This window comes from Hevea brasiliensis, chromosome 4 (assembly GCF_030052815.1).
Source record: "Hevea brasiliensis isolate MT/VB/25A 57/8 chromosome 4, ASM3005281v1, whole genome shotgun sequence".
Classification (NCBI taxonomy): domain Eukaryota; kingdom Viridiplantae; phylum Streptophyta; class Magnoliopsida; order Malpighiales; family Euphorbiaceae; genus Hevea; species Hevea brasiliensis.
Genome location: NC_079496.1, coordinates 5,539,546 through 5,566,463, shown reverse-complemented (window position 1 = coordinate 5,566,463; position 26,918 = coordinate 5,539,546). Strand labels below are relative to the sequence as shown.

The window sequence follows — 26,918 nt, the reverse complement described above, 5'->3', positions numbered from 1 at the left end:
ATATTTATAGATTAGCAAGGAGTAGAGAAAAGAAATGTCAAGATCTCAATCAAGTTAGGTGCATTAAGGATAAAGAAGGAAAAGTGTTGGTGAAAGATGAGGACATTAAAGAAAGATGGAGAAATTATTTTAATAATCTCTTTAATAATAGTCAAAATGGTAATAGCGTAAATATAGATTATAGAACAATAGAAAAGAATGTAAATTATACTAGAAGGATTCGATCTTTAGAAGTAAAGGAAGCACTTAAGAGAATGAAAGTGAGTAAAGCCTGTGGACCTGATGAAATACCAATTGAAGTGTGGAAGTATTTAGGAGATATGGGAGTGGCATGGTTAACTAAATTATTTAATAAGATTCTAAACTCAAAGAAAATGCCTGATGAATGGAGGAAGAGTATTTTAGTACCTATTTTTAAAAATAAGGGAGACATACAGAGTTGCTCAAACTATAGGGGAATTAAACTCATGAGCCATACTATGAAGTTGTGGGAGAGAGTTGTGGAGCATCGACTACGTCATGATACTTCTATCTCTCTCAATCAATTTGGTTTCATACCCGGTCGTTCAACTATGGAAGCGATCTTTCTCATTAGAAGCTTGATGGAGAAATATAGAGATGTGAAGAAAGATCTACACATGGTTTTTATTGATTTGGAGAAGGCTTATGATAGTGTTCCAATAGAGGTCTTATGGAATGTGTTAAAACAAAAGAGGGTATCTATTAGGTACAAATAAGTATTGAAAGATATGTATGAAGGAGCAACTACTATTGTGCGCACAGTGGGAGAGGACATAAGAGATTTTCCGATCTCAATTGGATTACACCAAGGATCAGCCATAAGCCCTTACCTTTTTGCATTAGTTTTAGATGAACTGATGAAACATATACAAGAGAGTATTCCTTGGTGCATGATGTTTGCGGATGATATTGTTCTGATAGATGAGACACGAGAAGGAGTCAATAGAAGGCTAGAACTTTGGAGAAGTACTCTAGAGTCAAAGGGTTTTAAGTTAAGTAGAACGAAGACAGAATACATGCATTGCAAATTCAGTGAAGGCCAAACTGGTGATAGGGAATGAGTTAGTTTGAATGGAGTGGTACTGTTACAAAGTAATCACTTTAAATATCTAGGCTAAGTCCTTCAAGTAGATGGGGGATGTGAGGAGGATGTTAGTCATACGATTAAAGCCAGATGGTTGAAGTGGAGACGTGCCACGGGAGTTTTATGTGATCGTAAGATTCCCAATAAATTGAAAGGAAAATTTTACCGTACAGTCATACGACCGGCTATGTTATATGGTAGTGAGTGTTGAGCACTGAAAGAGTCGTATGCATCTAAGATAAGAGTTGCAGAGATGAGAATGTTAAGGTGGATGAGTGGCCATACTAGACTAGATAAAGTCCGTAATGAGAGTATTAGAGAAAAGGTAGGAGTGGTGTCAATGGAAGATAAGTTGAGAGAAGGGAGATTGAGGTGGTTTGGTCATGTGAAGCGTAGACATACGGAGCCTCCAGTTAGACAAGTAGAGCACATTAGGTTAGAGGATAGAAAGAAAAAAAGGGGTAGACCTAAATTGACTTGGAGAAGAGTAGTACAACATTACTTAGAAGCATTACACATTTCTGGGGATTTAACCCAAAATCGTTCAGAATGAAAAAAATGAATCCATATAGCCGACCCCAAATTTTTGGGATAAAGGTTTAGTTGAGTTGAGTTGTATAAGGATGAAAAAGAAGACGTAAAAAATAATTTAAAATTTTCAAATTTATCGTGATACAAGATTAAGACAAATAATTCTCACAATTATAATAAAAGTATGAATATATGATTCAGCAAATTGAATTAATCAGTTCAGCTCCTGCCATTAAGAAAGCAGATATGAACCTTTCTTATTTAAAGGATCCACATTCGAAGTTTAGTCTAGTGGATCAATCTTAGGACAAAGGTTCACAGTGATTATTGAGTTTCAGAGCTTGCAATGCACCAAAGGGGAAATGCCATCAAGGACTGTAAAAATCAAAATCAAAATTGCTATTATACACAATCTTTCTGGCATAATCACGACTGTAAAAATCATTTTTCAGCTCAATATCTTGCTCGTAAAACCAACGAATACCATCCTTCATCTCCTGGAGAACAGAGAAAGGAATCCCATGATTGAGCACTTGAAAAAATCCCCAAGTCTCCGAGGCATTTCGGGCTTGGTCAACAACCTCCTTGCGCCGAATTGAATCGTTATGGAGGCCTTGGAGGTCGATGACAGGAAAACTGAACTTGGCATCAACAGCAAGTAAGTTTTGGTGGAGTGATCCAGAAGCTGATGGAAAAAATGAGGAATGTTGGTGATTCCAGCATCAACAAGTCCTTTCACACGTGCTTTTGTGTGATCAAAAGCTTTTAATTCACTTATTCGGCAAGAATTGATATCCATAGTTTCTGGCTATTGAACCTGAGGACAAAGCAAAGACAGAGTTGAAAAGAGAGAAGAAACAAAACAAAAGCATCCACGAGCATAAAATTTATGGCAAGTTGCATAAACTGTTTGTGGACTTTGCGATGCAAATGCTGTGTATTATTGTAACGGCGGCTGCTCAGAATGCATTCTAGAATTTTGGCCAATTATAATTGCAAAACCCGTTCCATCTCGAGATCAGTCGAAAAAGCAACAAGCAAATTGATTGTGGGCTCAATTGACTGGCGTTGACCAGCATCGCCATGAGGCCCATTACAACTTTCGTAGGCCCATGCCGCCATATTGTTTCGGCTAATCTATCAGTAGCGGCTATCTGTGATATTTTATCTGCTTTTCTATTTTATCATTTGGAAATAAATAAAAAATATTATCTATAAATAGAATTCCTTAGAAGTGTTTTTGAAAAATAATCAAAATTAATAAATTTTATCTCAACAATATTAAAATTAATACAACTAGTAATTATTTTTCTCACATTCACAAATCGCTCAAACAAAACTCACAGAATTTAACACAATTCTCTACTTCGTGTGCTCTCTACAATACTTTTTATATAATGACCAATCAACTACGCTATATATATATATATATATATATATATATATATATATATATATATATATATATATATATATATATATAAAATCTAGTCTTTTTAGAATTATAATTATTAAACTTTATAATTTAAATTGTACTAAACTTTCTAATTTTAATTGGACTTAGACTCTAGCAAAAATAATAAAACCTTCAATTTAAACCAAGATCAGAGGTAAATGAAAATATATATTTAGTCAATAAAATCATAGCAAACAAAATTTTATTCCAATATTGCTTTTGCAGCATAGGAACAGATAAAAAGTGTTGTTGGAGGACATCTTAAAGGACTAGAGCCCATTACAAAATTAAAGCTTTCTTGTAGAACAACTCCAATGTTGAACGCTAGAGGGCTAGAGCCCTGACCCGAATGAGGGAAGGACAACCATACCCTGGTGAACGAACAGACAGACTTAGAATAATAGACTTACATTACACATAACATAAATTTTATATAAATATTATACAAATTCATTAAACCACTCCTCTTCCTGATGGCTCAGATCACCGCTTCTTTTGTGTTGTTTTAGCACGCACTAAATCTGATGCTGACAACCTTCCAGATTTACCAACATCAAGAATTCAATGCAAGGGAGAGATCTTCTTGGCTAATCTTCCCCATCTCCTTAAGCTTTGATATGATGGACTCGGCAGACCTGTCACTGTCAAGAAGAAAGAAGAGAATCAGTGATAGAGCTAACCATCTATATATTTGATATAACAATTTGCAATGCAATAGCAGGAAATCTGTAACTAATGCAGAATTCACTTACCCAACAACTCCATCATTATCAATATTAACAGTCTCCAGATCATGATTGGTCGTCATCCTCCAGGTATGAATCCAATTAACCAGTGCCTTTTGTCTGCTTTCAATGAATACCTCGGCAGCGTAGAGAAAAAACTGGCCCAAGCCAAGAGTAGTGCTCAGTATCCAAAATATACCAAAAGCACGCCCACCTTTAGTTGAGAAGCTCTCATTTTCAAAGCCTAGGGTCGTGACAGTTGTAATAACACAAAATAAGGAATCAATAGCGTCCAGACCTTCAACTACAAATAAGAATATGGCTCCAATTATCATAAGCACTGAAAGAATGGCCATGGCCAAAAGGCACTTGAACATAGGTCTGTTGAATTCTGTCTCCTCCGTGATTTTAGATGGATCATTCTCTTGCTGCTTATTTAGAGCTTTAACCAGCATTATTTCCTGCTTCTCTACCAAGTAGTCTGCAACTTTTTTCATTATTAATGCCACAAGTGCCATCCCTGTGAAGACAAAAACAAAGACAAGTATCTTTGCAAAGCTAGTATTAGGCTTTAGGTCCCCATATCCAACGGTGGTCATAGTCACAACACAGAAATATAGAGCATCAAGAATTGGACTTGTTTTCTTCCCTTTGAGATCACCTATGGCAAAGTAAAAGCATAAGGTGCCAACACCCAAATAGAACGCCAAGATCACAGCCACTTCCCTAAAACTGCTGTGGAGTTTCCCAAAAATGGATTCAGCACTAGGAGGTTTGCCGCCAAATTCTGATGAAACAAACTTGGCTAGAGGAGCACTTTTAATATTGAGAAAATTTCTTCTGTTGGAAGCAAAAGCATTATTTGTTTGAGGGGTGGGATTCAAGGGCTGGTTTGCACCATTGGACGCCATTAAGATAGAATAGCAAAAGTATACCGGTCTTTAATGGACCTGCAAATTATTGAAAATGGTGAATTCTGCAAGTGACCATTTACTTAAATGCATAGCAATGGTAAATTTCGGCAATGAAAAAAAAAAAAAGGTGACCCAGAGAACAAAACATATATCTCACACTCGTGGGCTCCGGGGAATTATTGTGCGCAGCCTAACCCCTGCTTTGCAGTGTGTGTCAAATTAGGAGCAAAACTAAAACTCTTACTAACAAGACTGGATACAACTACCTCCACTGCGATTGACCTTCCCGAGATTGGCATGTAATTGCTTAGCAAGAGTTATGGTGGAAGCAGGTTCACTTGGTATTTAAAGTACTCTTCAATAGGGAAAATTCCCTGAAAATTCCTACCTATAACTTCTAAATTTCATGTCACTATAAACCCTGTTGGCATCATTGTCTTTCGCAGCTTAGCTCCCCTAAAATTTAATGGATTGTCATTCTTTATGCTTCTGGCAGAAGACAGGGAATTGGGAAGGTTATGTGAAGACGCGACTAGGAAGTTTCACACACCAATCCAAGTTACCATGGAAAATCATATCTTTTGGATGGATATGTACTTGATTTTTACAGTTTATGTCCAATTCCATGTAAATTACCGAACTATACAGGTGAAATCATTCAAATGATGTAATCTTTACGAGCTACATTTCAAGTGTTAGAAGAAAGAATACAAGTAATGAAGAAAAGGATTGTGTATTTATTTGTGTCTTATTTACAGAGATATTACATCTATTTATATATGAGAATATGAGCTAATTTAAATAAGAATAATAATTGTTATAATTATGTAACACAAATCTCCTATAATCATGCTAATTGCTGTAATTATGCTACACAAATCTCCTATAATCATGCTAATTGCTGTAATTATGCTACACAAATCTCCTATAATCATACTGATTGCTGTAATTATGCTAATACCCCCCCCTCAAACTCAAGGTGGTAGCACAAGTGCCAACTTGAATTTGCTTAAGAGATCCTGAAAGCGAGCGAGAGGATGCGTTTTGGTGAATATATCAGCGGTTTGGCTGATAGAGGAGACAGGAATCAAACATATGGTGCCATGAGCAACATGATGATGTACAAAATGACAATCAATTTCGATGTATTTGGTACGCTCATGAAATACATCATTATGAGAAATCTGTATAGCACTTCTATTATCGCAATGAAGCATTGTGGCAGAAGAATGAGTGACACCCAAATCAGTTAATAACCACCGTAACCAAAGTAATTCAGATGTAGCATCAGCAAGAGCACGATATTCAGATTCTGTGCTAGAACGTGTAACAACAGTTTGCTTTTTACTACGCCAAGAGATAAGAGAATTACCCAAGAAGAAACAATAACCAGTTGTAGAGCTACGATCTGTCAGATCACCAGCCCAATCAACATCAGAGTAGCCAGATAATACTAGGGATAAGGTAGCGAAAAAGTGCAAACCATGAAAAAGAGTGCCTTTGATATAACGAAGGATTCGAAGTACTGCAGAAAAATGAGTTGAGCGAGGAGCAGACATAAACTGGCTGACCAGATGAACAGCATATGAAATATCAGGTTGAGTAACTGTGAGATAAACAACACTCCTGACAAGCTGTCGATATAAAGTAGGATCATCAAGAGGAGTGCCATCAAGAGGTGTAAGTTTGCAATTGAGCTCCAATGGGGTTGATACTATTTTGCTATCAGTGATGCCTGCTCGAGAAAGTAAGTCGGATGCATACTTGGCTTGAGATAAATAATAGCCATTAGAATTTTGAGAAACTTCAAGACCCAAAAAATAGCTAAGAGAACCCAGGTCTTTCATTTTAAAATGCTGATTGAAATAATGTTGTAACTCTGAAATACCAGATGAATCATCTCCTGTTATTATCATATCATCAACATAAAGCAACAGAAGAACAATACCACTATCAGTTCGGCGAGTGAATAATGCAGAATCATGTGGACTAGAAAGAAAACCAAGTTGAGCAAGAGTGGAACTAAATTTGGCAAACCAGGCCCTAGGAGCTTGTTTTAATCCATATAAGGCTCGCCGAAGTTTGCAAACCTTATGAGAAGAATGTTAACCGGGAGGAGGATGCATATAAACCTCTTCTGTTAAATCACCATGAAGAAAAGCATTTTTGACATCCATTTGCAAAAGTTTCCATTTACAAACTGCAGCAATAGCTAAGAGACTGCGAATAGATGTTAATCGGGCCACTGGAGCAAAAGTTTCTTCATAGTCGATACCATACTCTTGAGTGTACCCTTTGGCTACTAAGCGAGCTTTGTAGCGTTCAATAGTTTCATCAGAACAGGTCTTGATTTTGTAAATCCATTTGCAACCAATAGGGGTCTTGTTTAGTGGAAGATCAACTAAATCCCAAGTATGAGTTTTCTTTAAAGCCTGAAGTTCGTCAGTCATAGCTTGCTGCTAAAGAGGGTCAGTACTTGCCTCATGATAAGAACGAGGCTCATGAAGGGTTACAATAGTAGAGTAACAGTGAAAATCAGAAAGATAATGAGGAGCTTATCTTACACGGGTAGAACAATGAAGAGTAGTGCTAGGAGGAGATACAGGCGCAGGTACGGGATCAACAACTAGTGCAGATTCAACAGGGGCAGGTGTAGTTGGGCTAATATTGAGCACATCACAATCACCTGGATCAGGACTTGGAAACAGCTCTTTGGAGGAGTCAGTGAAAAATAGAGAGTTAGTATTGACAGAGTGATAAAATTTGGAAAGAGAAGAGAACATAGTATTGTCCCAAAAGGTAACATGATGAGAGATGCGTAACTTATTAGAAACAAGATCCCAACAACGATACCCTTTGTGTTCAATGCCATAACCAAGAAAATAATATAGACGAGCACGGGGTTCTAATTTGGTAAGTTCATGAGGTTGTAAAAGAACAAAAGAAACACATTCAAAAGGTTTAAGGATGGAATAGTCAGGAGGTTGTCCAAACAACTTTTCAAAAGGAGATAAATTATGAAGAACCAAGGTAGGAAGACGCTTAATAATATAAACAGCATGAAGAGCTGCTTCTCCCCAAAATTTTTTTGGACATGAGGCAGAAAGAAGAATACGTACAGAATCAAGAATATGGCGATGCTTGCGCTCGGCTCACCCATTCTGTTGAGAGGTGTGAGGACAAGAACATTGAACAACGGTGCCTTGTTGACTAAGAAACTAAAGTAAAGAAGAATCCTGATATTCCATGGCATTGTCTGTTCAGAGAATTTTAATGTCACAAGAGAACTGAGTTTTAACCATTTTTGCAAATGTGATGTAAATTTGTGATAACTCAGATCGATGTTTTAAAAAATATATCCAAGTAAACCGAGAATAATCATTAATAAATATCACAAAATAACGAAAATCAATTATTGAAGAAATAGGAGAAGGACCTCAAATGTCAGAATAAATTAAACCAAAATGAGTGTTTGAAGTAGTATTATTATGAGAAAAAGATAATGCAGGTTATTTTGCAAGCTGACAATTTAAACAATTAAATGATTTAAAATTAGTAGATCTTAATAATCAATGAGAAATTAAAGGTTCAATTTTACTGGCAGAAGCATGACCAAGACGAAGATGCCATTGGTGAATGGAGGAATTAGGGATTGTGGCTGCAGACACAAATCTCTGGGGAAGATGTAAAAATGCAAGCTCAAATAATCGACCCACTCTGCGACCCTCCCCAAGAATCTGTCCCATTTGTGGATCCTGTACCTGGACACCATGGGGAGAAAAAAATAACATTTAGACATTTTTCACACAACTAACCAACAGAAATAAGATTGAGCGCCAAATTAGGGATATAATAGGTGTCAGGGAGATGAAGATTTGAGGTAGACACATGACCAGTATGTGTGATGTTCATTTTAGTACCATTTGCAGTATGGATTGATGGAAAGGAAGATACAGGTTTTGCAGAAGACAAGAATTTAAGATTAGTGGTCATATGATAACAACATGCAGAGTCAAAAAACCAATAAGAATTACTCGGAGTGGCAGACATGGCAGCAGGAGAATTAAAAGAGATAACCTGTTTGAATAGTGCCTCAAGATCACTCATGGTGATGGCAGTAGAACCCTCAGTAGCAGCAACAGTAGTGATAGAGAAAGATCCAGGCTTTGAGACATTCTTGAATTTAGAATGCCCTCCTTTTGGTCTTGGAGGGCGTGTGGGACAATGTTCAAGAATATGACTGTAACCATGACAATATCTGCATTCTATAGTAGGACAATATGTAAAAGCATGACCAATTTGATTACAATTCTTACAGAGTTGATTGCCAGATTTCTGATGTGAGGATCGAGTAGTTGCAAGAGCAGTTTCAAATTGAGAAGTTTTATCCAAACTGAGATGAGTCTCTTCAAAAATAATCTCTTGAATAGCAGTATCCAATGATGGGAGTGGATTTCGATGTAGCAGGGACGCTCGAACGGCCTCATATTCTGATCGAAGAGCCATTAGAACTTGAATGAGATGAAGATGATCTTCACTGATTTTAACCTGAGATATTTGATTCCAAATGGGTTGGACCTGGGCAAGAAAATCATTCACATATTGACCTGCTTCTTATTTCAGATTATGAAGAGTAGTCCATAACTGATAATAGTAGGCAAGTCTAGTGGTCTGATATCGATTAGCCAAAAAATCCCAGATTTCTTTTGTAGAGTTATAATTAGCAAATTGGATGTGGATGGACGAGACAGAGGTATTGCGAAACCAGGTGATGATCTGATGATTTTTACTATCCCAATCCTCAAGACGGTCAGCAAATTTTGCATCAATTTCATCGTTCTCTCTTGTCGGCGTAGTGATATCTCCGGTAATAATACGCCAAAGCTTGCGACCTATCAAAAAACTTTTCATTCCTTGAACCCAAATATTATAGTTGGAACCAGTAAGAACTATTGCAATAGGTTTTGAAATATCAGATTTCTCCATTGATAACAAGATGAGGAGAAAAAAAAAATGGTATAATAACAGGAATGAAAGAATGAACCAGAACAGGTAGTAGAGAGAGAAGAGAGACCTCAGAAACTAGAAATAAAAACTTTACGGCTCTGATACCATATTAGAAGAAAGAATATAAGTAATAAAGGAAATAATTGTGTATTTATTTGTGTCTTATTTACAGAGATATTACATCTATTTATACATGAGAATATAAGCTAATTTAGACAAGAATAATAATTGCTGTAATTATGCTACACAAATCTCCTATAATCATGCTGATTGCTGTAATTATGCTAACACAAATCTCCTATAATCATGCTAATTGCTGTAATTATACTACACAAATCTCCTATAATCATGTTGATTGCTGTAATTATGTTAACATCAAGAAAAGAAGGAAAAAGAAGGTTCTCATCAAGACTGGTTCCATCAAGAATTTCACACATCTACGAAAGAAGAAACTGACGGAGTTCATAATTACGAAGTTAGAGTACAAAAAGAGCCATAACTCGTTGAAACAATACAGAAAATGGCGATTCGCATGAACATTGGTGCTAAACCTGGAAACTTCGCAAACGAGGCACAACACAGTTCCAAGACGAAATGAGAAAAATTTGCAAAGAGTTTTATCAAGTTCGATTAGCAAAATTCTATGAACATATCCTTGAACTAGACTTGGCACAGTCAAAGGGCTTTAAGTTAAGTGAAGGCAAACTGATGATAGGGAAGGAGTTAGTTTGGATGGAGTGGTACTGTCCCAAAGTAATTACTTTAAATATCTCGTCTCAGTCCTTCAAGTAGATGGGGGATGTAAGGAGGACGTTAGTCATAGGATTAAAGCCGGATGGTTGAAATGGAGACGTGCCACGAGAGTTTTATGTGATCGCAAGATTTCCAATAAGTTAAAAGGAAAATTTTACCGTACAACCATACGACCGGCTATGTTATATAGTAGTGAGTGTTGGGCACTGAAGGAGTACGACCGACTATGTTATATGGTAGTGAGTGTTGGGCACTGAAGGAGTCGTATGCGTCTAAGATAAGAGTTGCAGATATGAGAATGTTAAGGTGGATGAGTAACCATACTAGACTAGATAAAGTCCGTAATAAGAGTATTAGAGAAAATGTAGGAGTGGTGCCAATTGAGGATAAGTTAAGAGAAAGAAGATTAAGGTGGTTTGGTCATGTAAAGCGTAGACATATGGAGGCTCCAGTTAGACAAGTAGAGCACATTAGGTTAGAGGATAGAAAGAAAAGAATGGGTAAACCTAAATTGACTTGGAGGAGACTAGTACAACATGACCTAGATGTATTACACATTTCTTAGGATTTAATCCAAAATCGTTTAGAGTGGAGAAAGCGAATCCATATAGCCGACTCCAAATTTTTAGAATAAAGATTTAGTTGAGTTGAGTTGAGTTGTATCAAACAAACAAGATTCTCCCCTTCTGCGATGTCATTAATTTACAAATTGGTCACTAATTAAATTCACCCAATATCTGCGCTCTTTGAAGGTATCTTCAACGGTCTTGGTGATAAATTGGGAGCTGATTTGTTGAATTTTTTTTTTTTTTTAACTTCCTCCATATTCTCAGTACCCTTCAGATAAACAGGACAGGATTGTGTTAGGATCTTGCTGTGGCTCAAGGCTAGAGAGACCAAGGTTCAGAGTCATCATGGTCAATTCCATAAAAATGTTCACAATAATCTTTATAAAATTCCATAAAAAATTGTCCACAATCATACTGATCAAATTCCATGAAAAGTGCTAACTAATTAGATTCCACGCCCATATAATTGTCATTGCTAGGTTTCAGAGCTTGAAATGCAGCAGAGCAGAAGTCCCATCAAGGCCTTTTGCAACGAAGTGAGCAGCGTACTCTTTAACTGTGGTTTCTCTGTACTTTGGAGGATTCTCTTCTGATAACAACTCTGTGATGGGTCCATAGAGTCTGGATCTTGACATAAGATTTGTGGTAAAAAAGCTTGCCACAGATACTCTTGGTCCTATATGGTTTGCCAGCACCCTATGCTCAACACTTACGAACTTGTCGTTTGATATGAGCTGAAAAATCAGTAAGAATTACACTCTTAGCAATAGCATTAGCAAGCAAAAATGGGTTCATATGTTTTGTTTAGCAGCAAACTTAATGATATGTAAATAGGGTTGAACACACTCCTTTACCAAATAAAGTTAGAAGGCTTGCCTGTAGAAGATCTCCAATGTTAACCACCAGAGCCCCCGGTGTGGGAGGAACATCAATCCACTGATTCTGATGGAGAACTTGGAGACCACCAATATGGTCTTGAAGAAGCACGGTGAGGAAGTCACTATCTGCATGCTTGCTTGTGCCCATGGTTAATTCTGGCTGGGGGCATGCTGGGTAGTAGTGACACAGAATCACAAGCCCCTCATCACAATCCATGTCTTTCAAGTGGTTTGGGTTTAGACGAAGAGCCTCTGATAATAATTGGAATAGTAAATTTCCCAATTTTTGTACTTCCTTAGAGTACTGGATTACAATATCTCTGCGCAATAAACTTTGTTGAGAATATCCCTTCTTTGATAAATTAGAAGACAAAATTAAGGAATTTGAACATAATATTCCAAGATTTCATTTCAAGCCCAAAACATGATAGAACCCCAGAAAACAGTAGCTGTCTGCAATTAAGCAAATCACAAAATAAAATTCAACAAGAATAGATAATTTTGATGCTTACCTACATGCAGCTGGCAGATCTTCTGGTTTGCAAGGATCAGGAGCCATTCGAAAAGCAATGGTATCTCTCCAATTAGCTGATCGTGAACTATAGAGATCAAAGTTAGTATTGTACACAACCTTTTTTGTGAGATCACGAGTGTAGAATTCCTTTTTCAGCTCAGTATCTTGTTCGTAGAACCTACGTACTCCATCCTTCATATCCTCTAGCAGACTCACAGGAATCCCATGATTTACCACTTCAAAAAATCCCCAAGTCTCTGAAGCATTTCGTACCTTGTCAACAATCTCCTTGCGCAAAGCTAAATCTTGATCAACGCCTCCAAGGTCTATTACAGGAAAAGTGAACTTGGCATCAGCAGCGGTATGTGAAATTTTGTTCGAGTCATCAGGTGGATGATGGAAAATGAGAGGAACTTCGGTAATTCCAGCATCAATAAGTCCTTTAACACCAGCTTTTGTGTCATCAAAAGCTTTCAACTCCGTTTTCCGGCAATAATCAGGGCTTAATGTGGAGTTCATCTTCCTTTGTTCGGTGATCCAGTCTAATAATATTCAGGCAATGACAAATATAAGACATATGGATTTACGATAAGATTTGTAATTATTCTATTGTTTCTTTTTGCACAAGAAAAATAAGAAATAATATATAATTTTCATATCAATAATTTGAAAACAAAAAGGGAGAAAATTCAAACAAATCTTTTTAGCTTGTCTTAGCTGAACTCCTGTATTTGTTTGTAGTCAATTTTACAGATCCAAACGTCATGGCAACTAAGAAACATAATTTAGGTCACTTTCTTCATTTTGACTTTGCTTGGACGCACTATAATTCATGAAATTGACGTTAATAATAATAATAATAATAATAATAATAATAATTAAATTTCTTAGTTAATATTTCATGTTAGTTTATGATAAGAATAATAAGAACTTGGTCCTTGAGTTAGTTTTTTAAGACGTGTTACACACGGCTTATTATATTAAATCTGTTCAATAACCATTTCAGCTGTGTTTCACACTTTAGGTGTTTAATTCTAACACTTCTCTTTTTTAATTAATTTTTGAGATGAGTAAAGTCTAAACTATTGTTTTACTATTTCTACCATTTAGTTCATCAATTTCATTTCACATCATTTCAGGCCTTTTCCTCTTTTTAACACTATTTTACACTTAGTAGACAACATTAATATAAAAAATTAAAAAAAAAAAATTATTGTAGGCATTGAGAAAACATAAATTTAATTTTATATAAATTTCTAGTCGAAGGACATTTTTTTTTTTTTTGAAATTAAGCCATCTGGATACTTAAAATTGCAATTAAGGATAAGGAAAAATTCATTTATTATCTGAGATGAGCAGTATGATGATTCAGGAATGGTGGGCGGTGATCCAAAGCCACTGAGAGTCTACTACAAGAAGAATTTTAGGAAGAAGGGTGATTCTAAAAGAGGACAGCTGGAAGTGAATCGATAGGAAGTTATGCTGTTAGGGGGAATTGCGGGTAGCACCGGCCTTGAATCATCATTGGAGCATTATTCCAGCTTAAATAAGAGTTTCTCAGCCGATTTGAGTATTCTGGATTTAGTCTTGTATTCAGCAATAGCTGGGACAAGCTTGAGCTAGTTCGGAAGAGTCCTCCTGCTGGTTCTTTTATTTCTCTTTTCTTTCTTCATGTCCTTTTGATGGGATGAGGGAAACGGTCATTGTCAAGCTGAATGATTCATTCTAATTCTGACATTATTTCGCAGTGACGTCAATATTCCTTTTCTCTCTCATTTGATATGTCTTAAGTGTTCCTAACTCTATCGTTATCAATGTTCATGGCTACAAGGAATTGCTAGATTTTGAGGTATCTTGCTTGTAAGAGATGTTTGAATTAAACCCATATGCAGCGAGACTTGGCAATAGACTTTTCTTCAAACGCTAAATTTGTTTGTGGTGGCAGAAGATAGATCTGTCGCTAAGCATTTTGGTAGCTTGAATGAATTTTATGGGCTGAACAACTTTGGAGAAAGGTTATGTAACACCCTAAATTTTTAAATTTATTATTTTGTTCGTAATATTAATATTTTAATTTTATTTAAATTTTAAGAAATTATTTGAAATTTTTCGGATTTTCGAAATCGGATTTGATTTCCCGAAAATATAAAACTTTGATGATTTTTAAAAGTTAATTTAAAGAGCACGTGGCAAAACTAAAAATATATTTGGAGTCTATAAATTTTTCTGAGTTTTCTAGAATTTTTTTAGAATTTTTAGGCCTCGTTTTCGGTCCCAAGGCAGAGTAAAAATTTAAAATTTTGCATTCTGAATCGAACCGGTCAAATCGAACCGGATCGGATCCGACCGGCCAAATCGAACCGGCCAAATCGAATCGGACCTGCCCTTTTCTTTTTCTTCCTTCTTCTCCCTCACGCGCCCGACCTCTCCTCCTTCACTTCTGATGCATACATTTTGCATAGTCATTTAGGTCTAATTTCATAGCTATTTTATTCTATTATTACTTATTTTTAGCTAATTTCATTAGTTAATTAGTTAGTTTTCCATAATTGTCGATTTTGGATTAATTTGTATCTTTTACTTTGTTTTGTAGGAAAAATGGTGTTTTTGAAGGACTGAAGAGAAATTTTGCCATTGAGGAGTGACTTCTACAGCCAAAGATGTAAAAAACAAGTTTTCAAGCTGAAATATGCATTGATCAAATTGTGCATAACTTGCCGCATAAGCTATGCAGATCTGCATAAGGGGAAAAATCACTGTTCCAGAACCAACCGAAATGTGCATAAGGAGACTGCATAGCTTATGCACATTCACGCCTCCCTTATACACTCTCACGGAATTGTGCATAACCTATGCACCAAGTCATGCAGTTTCGCATAAGTGAACCAGATCAGTGAATCGCATAAGGGATCGCATAACTTATGCGATCCACTTATGCATCCCATAAAGAGTTCATTAATGAGTCGCGTAAGATTCCCTCAGATAATTCCTCCTAGAACACACCATTTTAGGGCTCCATGTCAGAAAAATGCTATAAATAGTCTCATTTTCCCATTTTAGAAGGAGAGACAAGCAACAGAAAAGGAAAGGAAGAGGAGAGGCAGAATTTGAAGAGTCACTTTCACCTTCCACACCATTTTCAACCAAGATTTGCAGATTTCTTTCTTTCCTTACATTTTTCTACATTTCTAGTGTTTAATTTCTTATTTCTTAGCTTAGATTAAAGCTTTATTTCCTTATAAACTCATAATATCTTGTAAGCATTATGAATAGTGAGTAGTTTACTTTTGATTCTAGAGTAAAGGATGTAATATTTGAGATATTTTGTGGATTTTGATTGGGTAATCCATATTTTGTGGTCTTAATGAGTTTTATTCATTTCTTGTGTGCTTAATGACATGCTTAGTGTAGGATCCCATTAAGTGATGTTCTTAATCCATGGTTGAAGCACCGAAAGGAGAAGGCCCTGTGATAGATAATCAAGAAATTGGACTTAATTAACTTAGACCTAGAAATAGGCTAAGGATTAAGAGGATTCACAGATTAATTAAAGAACTTAATGGGTCTTAATTAACTCTAAGTCCACGAAAGTAGGATTAGATTGATTAAGGCACTCTTTGTCTCACTCGAAAGGGAATTCAAAGGATTTAAGAATTAATCTCCTTAAAACCCATAAGTTTCATAAGATTGGATAACCAATTTAAAATCCCAAAATAGCTCGAATATGAAATCCCGAACTCCGGAATCGCCTTTTTACCATTGTTAATTTTCAATTGAATTTAATTGCTTGCCATTTTAGAATCTTGGCATATTTGAACTTGCTTATTTCAATTTGATGCAATTTTAGTTTAATTAATACATTGATGAATAGAATATTAATTTTGCACATATAGATTCCATATTCTCAATACCCATCAATTCATTACTTTAATTTCAAAAATACTTCGATTTAGTCAACTTTTATATTAAAAATTCAATCATTAACTCAACTCCTCGTGGGAACGATATCTTTATCAGATATTTGTAATGCGACCGTGCACTTGCGGTTAGGGACGCATCAAGTTTTTGGCGCCGTTGCCGGGGAGTTGTTTGTTTAAGATTGAATTCTTGATTATTTTAGTTGTTTTTAGTTTTATTTTGTTATATTTTCATTTTATGTTTGTTTGTTCTTTTTCAGGTACTTTTAATCTTTTATGAGAAGAGCTAGAAGCACAAGTGATACATCCTTATTGTTCAATCCTGAAATTGAGAAATTTTGTAAAGCCAACAAGAAAGAAACCAGAAAAAGGAAAGAAGCCTTGAGAGAAACTGAATTAGAAGAAGACATGGCTGATGAAAGAATAAGAATTGGTGTTGGTAATGCTGGAAATGGTCAAAACAATGAAGATGCAGCCCATGGTGAAGAAGTTGTTAATGCTAATCTGCCTAGGGGAAGTATGATGAATCATGCTTTTCCACGTTTTGATGACTTGAGAGAGAGCATAGCAAGACTAAGAATTGATGCAAATAGTTACAAGATGGATTTTGGAGTTCTTCAAATGATTCAAAATTCTCAATTTGGAGGACATCCTTCTGAAAATCCACACACACATCTGAAGAAGTTTGCTATGATTTGTGATATGCAAAAACAACCTGGAGTGTCTGATGATGCAGCAAGATTAAAGCTATTCCCATTCTCTTTGAAAGATAGAGCATTGGATTGGCTTGACTCTTTACCTCACAATTCCATTACAAATTGGGAGCAACTCACTGATGCATTTCTTGCACAATATTTTCCACCTGGAAAAACTCAAGAATTAAGGAATCAAATGACAGCTTTCAGACCAAGAGAAGATGAAACTCTCTATGAGTCATGGATGAGATGGAAGGAATTAGAGAGACAATGCCCACATCATGCCATTCCAAAATGGATGATAAACCAGAATTTTTACACAAATGTCACTCCTGCAATTAGAGGGATTATTGATGCTCAAACAGGAGGAGAATTTATTATGAAGCATGAAGATGAAGCTTATGAGCTATTGGAGAAAATTGCAAAGAATACTCATCTTTGGAGTAGTCCAAGAGGACCAGCTCCAACTCAAAAGAGGCAAGCTGCTGGGATGTATGATCTTGATCCGTTCAACATGATTAATGCAAAGTTTGATGCACTTACAAATGTTTTGGCTAAGAAGATGGAAGATTTGAGTATGTTGGTTAGTTCATCATCATCATCTGGAAGTTCACAACAAGTGGCTTATGCAGAAGGAACTACCAGCTGTGGAGTAGATTATGGAGAACAAGCAGCATATGTTGGTAATTATGGAAACAAACAAATGGGGAATTCTTATTCTCAAACTTATAATCCAAATTGGAGGAATCATCCCAACTTTTCATGGGGAAATCAGCAAAGTCAAGTTCCAAATCAGAATTTTCAACCACAATAGCAACAAGGAGTTCCATATCAGCAAAATAGGCAACCATTGCCTAATTTTCAGCAGAAAAATATGAATCCTCCACCAAAACAGCAAGAACAAAATTCCACCACTGAAGCTTTATTGCAACAAATTCTTGCTAACCAAAATAAGCATGATGAGGAGATGAGAGAGATGAAAGCAAGGCTAGAACAGATGCAAACACATAATGAATCTTTGGAAAATCAGATTGCACAACAAGCATCTTCCTCAAGTGCCAAGTCTTTTGGAAAACTACCAAGTCAATCAGAAAACCCAAGAGAGCAGTGTCAAGCTATTACTTTAAGAAGTGGGAAAGTTATAAATGATGAGAAGAGTGAAAATAGTGAGAAGAGAGAAAATGAGAAAGAAACTGATGAGAGTGAAAAAAAAGAGAGTGCAGAAAAATGTAAAGAGAAAATTGAAGAGAAGTATATACCTCCTGAGCCCTACAAGCCACAACTTCCCTTTCCACAAAGATTTCAAAAAGCCAAGCTTGATAAGCAATTTGGGAAGTTCTTAGAGGTTTTGAAGAAACTTTACATAAATGTGCCATTTGTTGATGCTCTTTCACAAATGTCCTCTTATGCAAAATTCTTGAAAGAAATTCTCTCAAACAAGAGGAAACTTGAAGATGATGAAACCGTAGCTTTGACAGAAGAATGTAGTGCTATCCTCCAAAGGAAACTTCCTCCAAAGCTCAAGGATCCAGGGAGTTTTTCAATTCCATGCCACATTGGGGAATCATGTTCTACAAAAGCCTTATGTGATTTAGGGGCTAGTGTTAGCCTCATGCCCCTCTCAATTTATGAGAAGCTCAATATGGGAGATCTAAAGCCAACCCATATTTCTCTTCAGTTAGCTGACAGATCAATCAAGTATCCTGAAGGGATTTTGGAGAATGTGCCTCTGAAGGTTGGAAAGTTCTATATACTTGTTGACTTTGTCATCTTGGACATGGAGGAAGATTTTAATATTCCAATTATCTTGGGAAGGCCTTTCCTGGCTACAGCTGGTGCTTTGATTGACGTGAAAGGAGAAAAATTGACACTTAGAGTTGGTGAAGAGCAATTGGTTTTCAATATTAATAACACTATGAAAAAGCATCATTCTGAAGCTGATACTTGCTTGAGAGTTGATATTATTGATGAGCTGGTTGAAGAACATTTCAGAAAGAAATATCCAAAAGATCCACTTGAAAATTGTTTGGTTCATGGAGGAGGGATAAACTATGACAACCCTCATGTGGCTGCATATGCTCAACACTTAGAGGGAAGTCCACCATTCATTTCTGCTCCAGTTTTTCAACTCACACAAAAGGAAAAAGTCGAATTTAAGCAACCATCATTCAAGGAAGAAGATGCACCTAAGGTAGAACTTAAGCAACTTCCTTCTCAGCTCAGGTATGAATTTCTTGGCACTAATAACACTTATCCAGTAATTGTAAATGCAAACTTGAGTACCTTAGAGGCTGATAAGTTGTTAAGAGTGTTGAGACAATTTAGGAAAGTCTTAGGATACACCATAGATGACATTAAGGGAATAAGCCCACACTTTTGCATGCATAGAATCATTTTGGAAGAAAATTGTAAGCCATCTATTGAACATCAGAGGAGGTTGAACCCAAATATGAAAGAAGTTGTTAAAAAAGAAATTTTGAAGTTGCTTGATGCAGGGATCATATACCCTATCTCAAATAGTACTTGGGTGAGCCCAGTACATGTTGTTCCAAAAAAGGGTGGAATGACAGTTGTCAAAAATGAAAATAATGAATTAATTCCCACTAAAACAGTGACTAGTTGGCGAATGTGCATAGATTACAGAAAATTAAATGTTGCCACTAGAAAAGATCATTTTCCACTTCCCTTCATTGATCAAATGCTGGAAAGACTAGCTAGGCATTCTTACTTTTGCTATTTAGATGGATATTCAGGTTTTTTTCAAATCCCTATCCATCCAAATGATCAAGAGAAAACTACTTTTACTTGTCCATATGGAACCTTTGCTTATAGAAGGATGCCATTTGGGTTGTGTAATGCACCAGCCACTTTTCAAAGGTGCATGATGACAATCTTCTCAGATTTCATTGAAGACATAATGGAGGTTTTTATGGACGATTTTTCTGTTTATGGATCTTCATTTGACATATGCTTGGCTAACCTTTCTAAAGTTTTGCAGCGATGTGCAGATACTGACCTTGTGTTAAACTGGGAAAAGTGTCATTTCATGGTTCAGGAAGGGATAGTGCTTGGACATTTGGTGTCTAACAGAGGAATAGAGGTTGATAAAGCCAAAGTTGAAGTGATAGAGAAGATGGCTCCTCCTACCAATGTCAAAGGAATTCGAAGTTTTCTAGGACATGCCGGGTTCTACAGACACTTTATCAAGGATTTTTCTAAAATAGCCAAACCTTTGTCTAATTTGTTAAGTAATGACACACCATTTGTATTTGACCAAGAGTGTTTGGATGCCTTTTGCAGGTTGAAGCAAGCTCTTATCACTGCACCGATCATGCAACCACCTGATTGGAGCCTACCTTTTGAAATTATGTGTGATGCTAACAACTATGCAATTGGAGCTGTTCTTGGTCAAAGAAAGGACAAAAAGGCTTATGCTATTTATTATGCTAGTAGAACACTGGATGAGGCTCAAACAAATTATGCAACAACTGAAAAGGAATTTTTAGCAATTGTCTTTGCATTAGAAAAGTTCAGACCTTACATTATTGACTCAAAGGTGGTTATATTTTCGGATCATGCAGCCATCAGGTATTTGCTCCGTAAAAAGGAGGCTAAACCTAGGCTCATTAGGTGGATTCTGATGCTACAAGAGTTTGATTTGGAGATTAAAGATAAGAAGGGAGCTGAAAATGTAGTTGCTGATAATCTTAGTAGGTTGAAATTGGATGAAGAAGAATTGGATGAAATCCCTATTGATGAGTTTTTCTTGGATGAACAACTTTTCTCTCTTGTTGCTAAACTACCTTGGTATGCAGACTTTGTTAATTATCTATCTTGTGGAGTTTTACCTCTAGGTATGAAATGGCAACAAAAGAAAAAGTTTTTACATGAGGTGAAATTTTATAGATGGGATGATCCTTTACTCTTTAGGAGATGCTGTGATGGTCTAATTAGAAGATGTATTCCTGATGAGGAGACACAAAGTATTATGCATCATTGCCATGCTTCTGATTATGGAGGACATTTTGGAATCTCTAAAACAGCTAGTAAAATTTTGCAAGCTGGTTTCTTTTGGCCAAATCTTTTTAAGGATGTGAGGAAATTTGTGTTGGATTGTGATAAATGTCAAAGGAGTGGAAATTTGTCAAAAAGAGATCAAATGCCCCTAAATAATATTCTTGAAGTGGAATTATTTGATGTTTGGGGAATAGATTTTATGGGGCCATTCCCTCCTTCATATGATAATAGATACATCTTAGTTGGGGTTGACTATGTGTCAAAGTGGGTGGAAGCTATTGCAACTCCAACTAATGATGCTAGAGTGGTAGTGAAATTCTTAAAGAAATTTGTCTTGAGCAGATTTGGAGCTCCTAGGGCTATAATTAGTGATGGGGGTTCCCATTTTTGTAATAAGCAATTTGAGCTCTTAATGAGGAAGTATGGTGTAGTGCACAAGATAGCTACCCCATACCACCCTCAAACTTCAGAACAAGTTGAAATTTCTAACAGAGAGCTCAAGTATATTTTGGAGAAAACAGTGAACAATTCTCGAAAAGATTGGTCTATCAAACTAGATGATGCTTTATGGGCATATAGGACTGCCTACAAAACCCCTATAGGAACTACTCCCTTTAGGTTGGTGTATGGTAAGTCTTGTCATTTACCTGTGGAGCTAGAACATAGAGCATATTGAGCCATTCAGACCTTGAATTTTGATCTTAAGCAAGCTGGAGAAAAGAGACTATTGCAACTTAATGAGCTTGAGGAACTGAGGATGGATGCTTATGAAAGTGCCCGTATTTACAAAGAAAGAACTAAAGTTTGGCATGATAAGCATCTTAGGAAAAAGGAATTCAAAGAAGGTGATTTAGTTTTGTTGTTCAACTCAAGATTGAAATTGTTCCCTGGAAAACTTAAGTCAAGGTGGACTGGTCCATATAGAGTTTCTAAGGTTTTCCCTTATGGAGCAATTGAAATTTGGAGTGAAAAATCTGGGAATTTTAAGGTCAATGGGCATAGATTGAAACATTACATAACTGGAGACCCAATAATAGGAGCAAGCTGTTACAAGCTCTCCAATCCCTCACCTCTTTTGAGTGAAATTCATGAAAAGTCCAGCTAAGGACTATAAATTAGCCCTCTTGGGAGGCATCCCAAGTCCTTTTATTTTGCTTTTGCTGATTTACTTTCATTTTCATTGATTTTGTTTTTATCTTAAATCTCCCCAAATTCAATTTTTGACATTGTTAAATCTTGTCCCTTGTAGATGTATTTCAATGAAGAAAGGCTGGTGAACTGTTGGGGAAGTGATTCTTAACTTGAAAATTTTGTCCTTCAAATTCTCCCAAAAACTGATTGATTTTTGCTGCATAACCTGTGCAGGAGATGCAATCTGGTTTATGCAGAGGAAAAATGAAATCTGCAGCAAAAAGGGTGTCTGCAGCAAATGGCTTGTGTTCTTGGTGAGGTTGGGTGTGTAACTTTTAAGTAAATGTGCTTTTAATGCTAATATGGTGATAAGTTGGTCATTTTTGTAGTTTTGAAATTATTTGGGTTGTGGAATTCAAGGTGGACAATACTGCATTTTTCTTGGCATGACTTGGGGAGTTCATCATTTGTGAATAGATACAACTTTATGCAGATTTTATTGAGTTTTAATGTGCTAAATGTTGATTTGCAGAATTTGAGTTAAAATGGCATGGGTCACAAATGCCATTTATGCAGGATCCATCTTCTACAAGCTTGTGTGATGCATTTTTGATGAACTTTGTATATATTGATGTGTTTTTGATGAAAATTTCTCATGATTTATGCTTTATAGAATTACATTTCTTCATTTTATGGTATTTTTCACACTTGCAAATCATGTTCCATTGCAATCTTAATCTTGTTGAATTGTGCATAAGCAACTGCATAGCTTATGCAATCCTGCATAACCACAATTTTTGCCATTTTCATCCCTGTTGCAAAGTGCATGAGAAGAGTGCATAGCTTATGCAACTCTGCATAGCCTAATTTTGTCAAATTTTATATCTTTCAAAACCTGCATAAGCAGAGTGCATGACTTATGCACATTTGCATAACTTCAAATTCTTCATTTTCTCTCTCTGCCGAAGTCTGCATAAGCAGAGTGCATAACTTATGCACTTCTGCATGACCTCACACTCTGAATCTCAAAACCCACCGAAGAGTGCATAAGCAGAGTGCATAGCTTATGCACAACTGCATGACCACCAACCCCAAACACCAAAATCTGCCGAGACCTGCATGAGCAGAGTGCATGACCTATGCACTTCTGCATAACCACCTTCCATAACAATCAGAACCCACCGAAACATGCATAAGCAGAGTGCATGACTTATGCACAACTGCATAACCACATTTTCCAAACACCAAAACCCACCGAAATGTGCATAAAGAGAGTGCATGACTTATGCACAACTGCATGACCACCAACCCAAGATTTCAAAACTTGCCGAATAGTGCATAAGGACAGTGCATGACTTATGCACTTATGCATGATCTATTTCTCTGAAGTTCAAATCATTCTGAAACATGTATAAAAGAGTGCACAGGTTATGCATAAATCACTTTTCACTTATGCAGTTTCTACACAAACCCGATTCAAATCAAATTTCTTTTCGGCAATTTTCTCTTCCCTCCTCCACCTCCCGATATCCCTGCTCACCCCTTTTCCCCCACGACCTCAATTCCGGCATACCCTTTTTCTCCACTCGCATTTTCGTCGGATAAACCCTAACTTCTCCCTGCATTCTCATTTCTGCCCTCATCTCCTCCATCTGCACTATCAAGAACCATGGAGTCGCCTCCCCATTCCCGTCCAACTTCTCCTCTCGAAGTCTCGCCATTGTCAACGATACCTCCCAATCCCGATTCCCCTCCACAAGCGACACCCCCACCACCTCCCACAACCACGTACAAATGAAAAATCCGGTCGAAATCTGTGCGACCCATGTCCTCTGCCCCTCCTCTATCCAAACACAAAGAACCACCTACCCCATTGTCGGAACCACCACCCAAAAAGCCAAAAACTCCAGCCTCCACACCCTCTTCCAGCAAAAAGACAATTTCAGTAGCTTCATAGGTATCAAAGCTACCTTGGCCTCTTCCTGATACAATTCAAAAAGCAGCTTTTAAGAGACTCAAGGATAAGAGGGTACAACCCACTAGGTATATTTCTGCCGATTCTCTACAATCTCTTAGTTTATTTGACAATGTAGTTGCATATCTTGATGGTATGGGTTTGATGGAATTTGTGCATAAGCAGGAGATAGTTTATCCAACTCTAGTTTTGGAGTTTATTTCTTCATTCTCTGCTACCCTCAAATTGCATGATGTAGACCATAAGCCAATTATGAAATTTAGATGTTTGGGGTAAAATAGAGAGCTGTCATTGGACCAATTTCATAGCATTTTTGGTTTTGCAATTGATGGGTTATTTCGAGTACCACATACTGGAGTAGAGGTAGCAAACAAGGGTATTTGGAATGCTGCCCAATTTTGGAGAATTATCACAAACCAACCTCAAACTTTCTCTGCTGGAAGATCAAAAACCTCCCAAATACTTGACCCTGCACTTAGGTTTATTCATAGGCTGATTGCTAGCACCATATTGGGCAGAGGGACTAGTTACAGTCTTGGGGAAATCTGAATTATTTATGTTATGGTGTGCATTTCACAAGGTCAAGGTTTCTCCTGGTTATTTCTTTTGTGAGCATGTGTTGCATATTGCCACTAAATCCATAGGTGACATTGTCCTGGGTGGGCTTATAACAGTTATAGCTAAGCATTTTGGTTTTAATCCAAAAGAGCACCCAATACCAGCACTTGTGGACACTTTATATTTTGATACTGCACACCTATCCAAAACAGGGTTCAGTTTGCCACATTCTGACATTGCACAACCAGAAACCCAACCTTTTCCATCACCCCCACAGCACTCCACTGAACCTATCCCACCCCCTCAGCCTGCACAGGACACCCCAGCAGCCTCTGCTCAGCCCACAACTCCTACAGCTGAACCTTCCTCATCCACAGCCCCTCCTGCATTCAACACTAAAGCCTTATTCACCTATCTTGAAAGGCTTAGTGATGATATATACTTTGTGGATAGGAAGCTTGACACTGGTCTTGATACACTCAAGGATCGTCATGATCAACTCTTTGACCTTGTCATGGAAACCAGGGACAAGCAAAAAGAATTGAAGGAGATGGTGAAGCAACTCATGATCTTTCTGGGAATGCCACCTCCACCTCCATCACCTCCTCCAGCACCATCATTTCGACAGCAACCAGCAGCTACCAGCCCCTTAGCAACATCCTTGGACAAGGGCAAAACAATAGAACTAGATTAGTTTTTGTTTTACTTTTGTTCCAACTTGTAGGACTTTTCCTTTGTAAATATGTTCAAACATTTATAGTTTGCTTTGAATTATGTTTGTTTGTTTTGAATTAGTTTGTTTTAAATTCTGTTTTTCTTGAAGTTTTATTGGATAGCTATTACATTAGTTTTCTTTGATTTTCATTGCACTTATTGCCCTTTTGTACATATTTGCCCATACTTTGTATACATTTCAATGCTTCTACTGCTGGTTGTACATTTCCCCTTGCTAATCATCATGCAGCAGCTTTTATATACATTGCACAGGCTATGAATTTCCTCATGCAAATATTTTGCATAGCCTGTGCAACCCTTTCTGCTACTTATGCAGAACTGCACAGGTTGTATTCCCCTTATGTAAATGTCCTGCATAGCCTATGCAACACATATTGCCACTCATGCAGAACCGCACGGCTTATGCACCCTACTTATGCACTTGATCTGGACAGCATTTTACTCTGCATAACCTGTGCAGCTTCTTATGCATCCCTTTATATCTTGAATTCTCCTCTGCTCCATACCAGGTAACTCTTTCTTTTTGCTCTTAAATTTCACAATTCCTGGTAATTATTATTTGCTTAGAGTTTTTGGTAATATATTGCTTGAGACATTGAGGACAATGTCTAATTTTGAGTTTGGGGGTGCATTTTGATTTCTTGCTTTATTCTTCACATTTGCTTCATTTTTCACATTTTGAGTATAGGAACATCTCATCCCATTTCATTTACATATATTGTAAATATTTTACATATACATCCACACATACATACACATTACACATTTACATACGCATTATACATCACATAGCACATATACAAATAGACAAATTGTACACATTGCACACAAATAGACTTCCTCCATTTAGTTAATACATCACTCATTTTAGGAATCATGCACCATGCATTAAAATCTTTTGCCAAATCCCTTGAGTATTGAAAATGTGCCTATGAGAGTGATTTGACTCACCTTTTAGTTGGGTTTGTGGATTGAAAGTTTCCTAAAAGGTGCAAGGTTTTGAAGTGTCTATCCCTTGCCTATATCTTCTTAGCCAAAAAGCCACCCAACTAGTCATTTGGAGAAGGAAGTGTTTAGAGGGAGTTATTGGATATAAGGTAGTCAAATGATGTCTCACCAATCCTAGAACAAATTTTCTAAACCTTTCAAGGCGAAATACCAGCTTATACTTGAAAAGAGAGATGATTAGGCATTCTTTGATTTAAAACCTTCTCATTTTAAACCTTTGGCCCTTTTTCCTAATTAAAATTTACCCTTGCAAACCCCTTTGAGCCTTTTTATTCCTAATTTTTCTTGAAATCCTTATTGTTACCTAGCCAATGAACCAAACACTCCAACCCTTTTCATGAGAATAATATTGAATATTAGGTACACTTTCTAAAAAAATAATAAAAAATAAAAATAAAAAAAAAGAAAAAAATATACAATAAAAGGAAGA

General features: G+C 36.7%; 2 protein-coding genes, 1 non-coding gene and 1 pseudogene across 5 annotated transcripts; all 4 read right to left on the bottom strand.

Annotated features, from left to right (window-relative positions):
• Window positions 1-1,847: 1,847 nt before the first annotated feature.
• LOC110633271 (1-aminocyclopropane-1-carboxylate oxidase homolog) lies at window positions 1,848-2,541 on the bottom strand (annotated as a pseudogene).
• Window positions 2,542-3,277: 736 nt separating this feature from the next.
• On the bottom strand, window positions 3,278-5,150 carry LOC110633272 (two-pore potassium channel 1). 3 transcript variants are annotated; one of them, XM_021781790.2, is made up of 3 exons: window positions 4,998-5,150; window positions 3,845-4,767; window positions 3,278-3,733 (listed from the first exon to the last, which is right to left on the bottom strand). In XM_021781790.2, exons 2-3 carry the CDS (start codon window positions 4,726-4,728, stop codon window positions 3,646-3,648), a joined length of 972 nt encoding a protein of 323 aa, XP_021637482.2. In that variant the 5' UTR covers window positions 4,729-4,767; window positions 4,998-5,150; the 3' UTR covers window positions 3,278-3,645. The 3 variants fall into 3 exon arrangements, with proteins under 3 accessions (XP_021637482.2, XP_021637481.2, XP_058001152.1); XM_021781789.2 differs by having other exon boundaries at window positions 4,889-5,064; XM_058145169.1 differs by lacking the exon at window positions 4,998-5,150 and having other exon boundaries at window positions 3,845-4,878.
• Window positions 5,151-11,413: 6,263 nt separating this feature from the next.
• LOC110633270 (1-aminocyclopropane-1-carboxylate oxidase homolog 1) lies at window positions 11,414-13,081 on the bottom strand. Its single transcript, XM_021781788.2, has 3 exons — window positions 12,451-13,081; window positions 11,937-12,258; window positions 11,414-11,794 (listed from the first exon to the last, which is right to left on the bottom strand). The coding sequence occupies exons 1-3, from the start codon at window positions 12,969-12,971 to the stop codon at window positions 11,543-11,545; spliced, it is 1,095 nt and encodes a 364-aa protein (XP_021637480.2). The 5' UTR covers window positions 12,972-13,081; the 3' UTR covers window positions 11,414-11,542.
• Window positions 13,082-17,244: 4,163 nt separating this feature from the next.
• LOC131179591 (small nucleolar RNA R71) lies at window positions 17,245-17,352 on the bottom strand. The gene has a single exon (XR_009148481.1). It is a non-coding gene; the product is annotated as a small nucleolar RNA R71 (small nucleolar RNA).
• Between the last annotated feature and the right edge of the window lie 9,566 nt (window positions 17,353-26,918).